The sequence below is a fragment of the Artemia sp. Qi Xiang Cuo genome, chromosome 8 (genome assembly GCF_049724085.1).
Source record: "Artemia sp. Qi Xiang Cuo chromosome 8, ASM4972408v1, whole genome shotgun sequence".
Classification (NCBI taxonomy): domain Eukaryota; kingdom Metazoa; phylum Arthropoda; class Branchiopoda; order Anostraca; family Artemiidae; genus Artemia; species Artemia sp. Qi Xiang Cuo.
In genome coordinates, this window is record NC_142801.1 from 78,425,294 (window position 1) to 78,434,391 (window position 9,098).

Below are 9,098 nucleotides of genomic sequence, written 5' to 3' on the forward strand. Positions count from 1 at the left end.
AATTATGCAAGTAAATTCAGAATATCAGTGAGCCCTACTGTGGAGATTTTAAGCTCCTATGTACAAAAATGTTGAATTTTGTATTTTTTTTCCCCAGAAAAAAGATCACGGATACGTCTTAATTTTTTTTCCAGGGTTGACTGTATCAAACCATGATCCTACAGAATCGGGAGGGGGATCATTTGAACCAAGTGACCAAAAAGATTGTGCCACGGGAAAGTAGCGCTTTCTGTCATTTTTGGCACCAAATTACGATTTTGCCCCATGGAGGACAAAGTTGGTCCCGATTAAAAATTTTTAGATACCCAATTTATTTGGAAGTATCAAAATCTCTATATCGAGCTTCCCAGCTGCAGAGGAATTAATGCCACACGGTTATACATTCACTTCTGAAAATTCACTTAGTCCATATATCAGAAGTTTTTACTATGGACATTTATCTTAAAGATTAATTTCACTAATTTAGTTCAGTTGATTTTTCGAAATTTTTATGTTTATTGATGCATGCTAATCAGCTAGTATGAAGGAGGGGTGGTGGGTCCTCGTTTAGGCAGGGGGTTGTCAGACGCCTAAGAGAGCGCATTTCAGTTCATAAATCTTCTAAATCTCCATGAACCTTAAGATAAATATAGGAACAGTATGGGGGGAGGGAGGTAGAAACTAATCCCGCAACTCCCTTTGTTTATACTATGCCTGAATAAGAGTGGCACGGGGTTATACCTCCTTTCTTACTGGATAAAAAAAATTGATATTTATTTTGCTTCATTTAATTAAACTGTTGTGTTTCATACTTCATGAAATTATATACATTGATGTATAAGCGCACATTAGCTATTATGAAAGAGGGACAGTTGGTTATTTTGTTGGCAGGAGGAGGGGCAGATACCGTAAAATATGCATTTTGATGCCCAATATCTAAAATTCATTAAACTTTCAGATAAATATAGAATAATTTTTATGGAAGGGGAGGGGGGGAATTGAAGTCCAATCCCTCTTGATTCTCAATAATAGTTTTTTGGTTCTACACTTTTATTATTGGTGCTGGCGGTTGGGGGGATAATGGTGCTACTTCCTCTGCAACAATCATTTTACTTTGGCAGCATAGAATATTACATTCACATGCCAAACGGCACAGAGGTGGAAAAATTGATATGTATACTGATATCCAAATATATTGAGTTGTATATTGATATAAAATTTAAAAGAAGAAACAAGGGATTTATGGGATCAATGAACATAATCATATCTTGATTAGGCCTGGGTAAGATTTGAAAAACGGTCAGAAATCAAACGAAAATGCAAGATTCTTCAACTGAAAGTAAGGAGCAACATTAAAATTTAAAACGAAAAGGAATTATTCCATTAATGATTGGAAAAACATCAATTAATTTACAAGTTCTGATATATTCAATTTCAAAAAAAGAAATCAGGGATCTATGAGACCGGTAGCTTGATTAATTACATCTTTGTTAGGCCTGGGCTTGACTTGAAAAGTCATCAGAAGTTAAATGAAAAAAAAGTTTTTTTTTTACAATTGAAAGTAAGGAGCAATGGATCCTTTGCTCTTAACGAATCCTTAAAATTCCACGAACAAGGTTGGGACACGCCCTCTTCAAAGTATTGCTTTCAATGCTACAGTTTGACTCCTTCGTTTTAGTTATTTAAGAGCATCTGGTCAACTTACAGGGACTTTTGTGTTCGTGTATGTGTTAGAGAAAGAATAGCCTGCTATGATAGTCAAGAGTTGTGACTGCCAACTGCTATTTTTCTGTTTTCTCTTAAAATTTCTTATGTGGAATGAGCAGAATGTTTTTTTTTTTTGTTTGGTTTTTTTTAGCAATCTACCTTAGCTTTGTCTTTTTATCTTGCCTCTTACAATCTTTCAGATTAAAAACATATAGACATATAGGAGATAAGAAAAGATGATCCGAACAAAATTCGACCAGTGCTTTTTCATTTGAAAACACAGGTACGGAAAATTTACTAGTGCTTTATTGGAAGTAAAGCCAATTTTCACTAATTTTTTTTTTATTTGAATAATAGAATGTTTGATAGCTATATACTCCATTTCATGCAATTGTAGTAGCATACTAGATTTTGAATAAACTAAATAAAAAACTAGTAAGAAATGAATTAACCTATGAGAGGTGTATTTTTTAGTGATCCAGTTTCATCAAATTTAATAATAAAGAATTTTATTATGGAATAACCAAGTGAGCCATAAAAGGTCCAAGTAACCAACATTTAAAATACTTGTTTTGAGAAAAACAGTCAGACGAGAAATATTTCCATTTCGACACTGATTTTGAAATATTAATCTATACTCGTATTAAATCAAATGGTAATTTGTGATCATTAAGATTCGTACTTATATTTGTTCTTAGTTCCTTAATTGCTCTAACTTTGAAGGTTAAGCTAACCATAATTATACAAAAAAAAAGAAAAAAAAAGAGCACGGAATTGTAGTTTAATATACATATACTTATATTTATTTCTTAAATTTTTAATAATTTTGTATTTGTTACAGTAAAACAAAGGGATAACATTTAAAATAGTATTTTGTTTTCAGTAAAGTGCAAATTATGTTCTGGTCTTGAGAACACATAGGGGAAGGGGCGTACCAGGGGGAGGGGGCGCACTCCCCCTCCCCAAATTGTTTGGTATTTGGTAAAATTGTCACCTAAGGTGAAAATTTTGCCAGAAATCTTGCAAAATCGGCCAACATTTAGCAAAATTCTTGATTTCTGCAGAAAATTTGGCATAAATCAGGAAAATTTAGCAAAATTCTTGATTTCTGCAGAAAATTTGGCATAAATCAGCGATTCGGTAAAATTTACGAAGATCACCTCCCCCAAATGAAATGAGCCTTGGGACACTCCTATATAGGGTTTGTCAGCCTTATTTTGCTAGTTTTGAGTTTGACTCGGTTATTTATTGTAATTTCTGTTTGTTTTGGGTTTTATTTATTTATTGATGGTGATTTGTGGCAAGTTTACGCTTGGAAGATTATTTGACTTTGTTTCTGCTCATTTTTGATTTACTGGAGCTCTTTTCTTTTCTTTGAAAAATTTGTCTTGTGGAAAAAGCTTTTAAATTAATATCAATAAGAGGCAAGATTTTAGGCCAAGGTTTTTTTATGTTTACAATCGAACACATTAAATATTTAAATCTTGAAAGTGCTTCTTATGATTTTTACTTGCTAATATTTCTAAGAATGTCTTTCTGAACAATAAGATTTTAACAGTGATATATGCATATTTTAACCAAAAGGTTAAGACCTAATCTGCTCAAAAATTCAAGAACCTAGGTCTCTGTTAAGGTCTTTTTTTCATGATAATGAAAAAAAGGAAGGAAAGCACAATTTCGAAAAATCAAAACACATTTTTAACCAATAACAGGTATGACAAATTTGAATGTGAATAATAAGTCTTATACAAAAATTTATAAAAATACAAAAATAAAATGATATTTCTTTGTTCTACAGGTTACAAGACAAAAATGGACGTGGATGACAGTAAAGAGAACAGCGAAACTACTAGATTAAAGCTTACAAATGACAAAACTTTGTCAAAGCAATCTCTTCATTTTGATAAATTTGATGAGGAAGACAATGAGACTGTTCTCCAAAAATCATTTCAAGAGAAGAACCTCGTCAGTGCATTCATTGTTGATCGCCCTCCCGTAAAGAACAGCATATCCTACAGATTGCTTCATTGTTTGGATTTAAATTTTTTTGATTCTTCCGATGATGAAGAAGGACACTTCTACTCTGATTTGAAAGAGACTAGGAAATCAAAAAAGAATGATATTTCCCAATTTCTTTGCAATTATTCTCTTCGAGATACTATAAATGTTCTAACACTTCTTCTAGAGTCAAGATTTGCTATTCCAATATGTTCTGCAGAAATTATGGAGTTACTTAGAATTACGCAAAGAAAAGAAGAGCTTGTGTTCTTAGGAAAAGATATAAATCTTCCACGAATTGCGATTCTAAGTAAAGTGAAAAACATGAAGAGCAGCTCGGGGAAAATTATGGAAGATCTCTTTAATTTAAAAGTTCTTTTGGTATCTTCGGGCCATCAAATGTAGAGGTTGGTCAAGGCCTAGTCTGTCTAGAGAAGTTGAAAAAGAAAACATGTGTTGTCATACATATTCAGGATAATTTTGAGAAATGTTTGAAGACATTAACTGACTTTGTTGATTACCTTATTGTTGAGGCTGAATTTGTTTCTAAATCTGACTTTGTTAAAAACTCAGAAATTTTAGATGCATCTCCTTTCATTGCTAAATACTTTTGTGGTATATCTCTGCCAAAATTCACCACAGTGTGGATTCCAACAGCATCAACTGCGAAGAATATTTCTATTGATCATCGTATTTGCCTAATTGAAAGCTCGTTGGATTATTTCATTGATATCCAACGGAGTCGTCAGCTCGTTAACATATTAGACGAAGCAACATTCCACCCCAATCCATTGCATTCACTATTCCCATCTGACGCGCGTTTGAAACCAATGATAGATGCCGCACGGAAAATGTACTTGCAAGTTTCTGAAATGGATGGCTTGGAAGAATATAGGTCAAACTCACTGTTATTGCAAAAAAGTTTTCTAAATGAAAGTAAATTACAAGAAGAATTAAATGAGTCTAAACATGCAAACGAGCGTTCTGAGATAAATCAAAACATACTTGAAGAACGTGAGTTTCGGATCAATCATTGTTTTGAAACTAATCCTCTTATCGTGTGCTTCTTGGAAAGTTTCCAAAAGAGTAATATTGATGAAATTCTGCTTCATCATAATGTTCTTGATAACGCTATTGTGACTAACTTAAAACGATCAAGTGTTCTTGCACAGCTACCAGAAGAAGTTAGTGAGAAGAACAAAACGATTCCTGAAAGTCAAGATGTAACTGTTGTAGATTCTAAGTGCTTGAACCGCATAGAATCAAGTAGAAAATGTTTGTTAAGGGTAAAAGAGAAACAGAATAACACTATCCTGTCACTTTTTCACTTATGGAGGGAAATTTCATTGCTATTTTTGTCAGGAAAAAGTGAAGTATTTGAATATTTACCACAACGTGCAGCTTCCTGCTTAATAGCCGGTGAAACATTAGAGCTTTATGATGGAGATGCAAACATGTTAAATATTGGATGGATCACAGCTATTTTCAAAAGCTTGGCCTCTCTTTTGCCACACAGAAAATTGTTTGTCCTGTCTGTGATAGGTGAAAAAAGAAGCGGAAAATTAGAATTGTTGAATACTATGTTTGGGATTCGATATCCCTCTAGCGTACATCAGTGTCCAAGGGGCATTACAATGACCCTTGTAAAAACAGTAAACAGAAAAGAATATGAATATATCATGATCTTTGATACAGAGGGTATTCAAACCACAGAGCAGATGGGCTTTTATCATTCTGATAACGGGGATAATGCAATTATAACACTATCAATTTTACTGTCTGACGCAACTATCTTTGTTAATACAGGTGAAAATGACAATAATTGGAAAGATATAATGCCTATAGTTGCATTAGCCTATAAGAACTCAAAAATTGCGGAAGAAAAAGAAGGACCACTGAGCAGTAAAAGTTTTGCGGCTTTTATCCAGTTAAAAAACGACGAAAATAAGATTAACCCTCAGAATTTAGTTTCCAAAATATCCTCGAACTTTATTGAATCTTTTACAAAAATGACTTCTTTAAAAGAAGCACGTGTTCCTATGTCAAATGAATTTTCAACGAAGTTCATAAGTGAAGAGGATGTAATGGTTTTCGAATGTCCTCACAAAGGAGACCCACCTAACAAAGTGCCAAATGTGGATTTCTGCCAGCAAATAGTTGGTTTCCGGGAAGATATTCACAAGAAGGTTGTCAGTCAGTTACAATGGAAGGCTAGAGAAATTGGAAGCCTTGAAAAGTATTTATGGTTAGTTTGGGAATGCATCAACAGTTCAGACTTTGATCTTTCTTTCGAGACGCTCATTGAGAGACATATTTATACTGAAATAGAAAATAAGTATCAATATCTCAGGAAAGTATATTATGAAGAGTACGAAGAACAGTATGATCTTCTAAAACATAAATATAAGGAAAATTGCCCTTTGATAGCAGGAAAACCAATGTGCTTCAAAGAAATCCAGGGATTGGTCGATGAACTTGAAGTGAAAATGAAGCCAAAAACTAGCAAATTTGAGGAAGAGGTGAAATTTCTATTTCAAACATCACAAAACCAAAAGTGGATAATTGAATTTTCAAGGAAAGTTCGAGACAGTATTTTCTTAGCAAAGGTTCAGTGGCGTCATAAAATGGAAGTTGTCTTGAAATATTATTTTATATTTGGGGCAAAAGTAAAAGAGTACCAAAATGAAATAAAAGACAAAATAACCAAAGAATTTAGTGCCAAGAGTATAAAAGAAAAAACGGAAGCAGATTTAATAGCTCGGTTTAATAGAATCTTTGACATTGTTGCCAAAAAGTCTAGAGAAGAAAATCTGCCATTGGAAGTAAAAGATGCTGCTTTGAATGACTACAGAGCTAATTCTACGATTGCCAGATTAGGGATTGATCTCTTGTCTGAAAATGAAAAAACTTCCTTTTGGGGGAAACTTTGGGATGGAGCTGTGAATCTAATTGAACCTATTGGTGAGTGGTTTGCACAAGAAAATGACATTGAAAAAATGGTTGTTCAACTGGTAAACAGGGTAACAAGTGGAAGAAAATATTACTGTAATGCAGTTGTAGATAATGTTGTAGGTGAAATTGAAACTTTAATCAGGAGGTGTAACATGGATACCAATAAGGATCAACAAAGAAAAATTCATAGAGTTGCCTACAGTCTTCTAGTAAATATCTGTATAGATATTCAGCATAAATGGGAGAATGAAAATTCTGTTTGTTTGCGTCTGGAATCGACTAGAGAGGCCATGAAATGGTATTTTCTTGAATTTTCTAAGGGTCTGGAAGGATTAGATATCATGGCATCAATTCTTTCAGACTTTTTTTCAATACACACATTTAAAGCCTTTGAAAGTGAAATTAAAGAGATTGCCTTCACGAACCTGAAAAAAAAACATTGGATTCAATCGCCAAGACTTGTTCAAGGTCATATGGATTTATATCTATTAGAAGAGGTGGAGCCAAACGGAATTGAAGAAGTATTGAGACTAATAGAAAACCCCGGCGAATTAAAGGAGTTGACTTCTCGGAGATTGATTTACCTTGAAACTGATTCTGTGCTTGAATATCTTAAATGGGAGAACTTTAAGTCACAGCTTGAAGGCTGCTTGAGATACACATATGATGCTCTGAAAGATATAGAATCCAGGTCAAAATCTTTCTATTTTTCTTATCTCTTCAAATGTTTGGAAAAATTTAAAAGCAAGTATATTGTCGAAAATTTGAAGAGAGAAATGGATGCATTTGGCTGGGAAGACTTAGAAAGCATGTCTGTGCAAATCGAACTGAGACATATCAATGCCATTGTAAATAAATTTGATACCTCCTTTTCATCCCTGACTAAGGAAGATATTACAGATTCAGTTTTTGTTAAACTGAAGGAAAATCACCTTTTTGATTCAGTCTTTTGCAATCCATGTCAAGAGAAATGTCCTCTTTGTGAGAGTCCATGCTTTCTTGAGTTTTCACATACTGGACGCCATGATGCATTTCATCAACCCATTGGTGTTGTATGCTTTCGTTACGTTAAAACCAAGGAACTCTGGCACCATGGTTGCAACACCAGTCCACTTGATTATATTTTTGTTCTTGATAATGGAGAGAAATGGAAGTTTGCTGACTTTTCAGTTAAATTTGATACGTGGCTTCAACCCGATAGAAATGTACTTATTTCACAATATCGCCAGTATTTAATCAGCAAATATAACAAAGAGATAGCCAAACATTATTTTGTAAATCCATCTGATACATTAGATCCAGTGGAAAATCTAGAACTTATTACAAGCAAAATCAAAAGAAATATTGATTATTTTGTGGATTTTTCTTGCAAAAAATAGCAACTAATTTACATTTACCCCCTAAAAAGTTGTGGTTGAATTATAATTCAGTTATTTCGTTATTAGTGACAAGAAGTGTTTTCCTGATTTGTTTTTATGAGAAATAAAATTGTATATATAAATAAGTGAGATCTATAAATGAATAACGAATTAATAATTTACTGTACTTAATGTACATTATCAACTTTATGTTTTTTACTGCTGACGAGTGAGTAAATCTGTTGTAAGGCTTTAGTACAAAATTTATGTGCTGTACAAACACATAAATGTGTTGTACTTTGACCTTTAACTATGTGTTGTACAAAATTTGCTATCACCGTAAATACAATTTTCATATGTTACTTTCTAATAAGTTTTCTTTTACGTAAACTACAAGTTAGACTGTATTATAAGAGAAAGGAAGATTACTGGGAATTGTAGCCCTTCTCATATATTATGTAAATTTAGGTCCTTATGTGGTTTAGCTTTGCTCTTTAATTTCTTAAGAAAAAAGTATTCCTTTTAATTGAACATGTTCAAAATCTTATATGTTTGTTTTACCAAGAACTTTAAAGGTAAATTCATGTTTGACCGAAAACCCAAAAGGCTAATAAGTAAATTATACAAAAATTAGCTGAAACCATGGAAACAAAACGATGCCAGACTCAAAAGGCTAATAAGTAAATTGTACAAAAATTAGCTGAAACCATGGAAGCAAAACGATGCCAGACTCAAAAGGCTAATAAGTAAATTGTACAAAAACTAGCTGAAACCATGGAAACAAAACGATGCCAGACTCAAAAGGCTAATAAGTAAATTATACAAAAATTAGCTGAAACCATGGAAACAAAAGGATGCCATACTCAAAAGGCTAATAAGTAAATTGTACAAAAATTAGCTGAAACCATGGAAACAAAACGATGCCAGACTCAAAATGCTAATAAGTAAATTGTACAAAAATTAGCTGAAACCATGGAAACAAAACGATGCCAGACTCAAAAGGCTAATAAGTAAATTGTACAAAAATTAGCTGAAACCATGGAAACAAAACGATGCAAGACTCAAAAGGTTAATAAGTAAATTGTACAAAAATTAGCTGAAACC

General features: G+C 33.0%; 1 protein-coding gene across 1 annotated transcript; it reads left to right on the forward strand.

Annotated features, from left to right (window-relative positions):
- Positions 1–1,941: 1,941 nt before the first annotated feature.
- Positions 1,942–8,811, forward strand: LOC148949823 (uncharacterized). The gene is made up of 2 exons (XM_089093787.1): positions 1,942–1,969; positions 3,485–8,811. Exon 2 carries the CDS (start codon positions 4,515–4,517, stop codon positions 8,013–8,015), a length of 3,501 nt encoding a protein of 1,166 aa, XP_088949913.1. The 5' UTR covers positions 1,942–1,969; positions 3,485–4,514; the 3' UTR covers positions 8,016–8,811.
- The last annotated feature ends 287 nt before the right edge of the window (positions 8,812–9,098 follow it).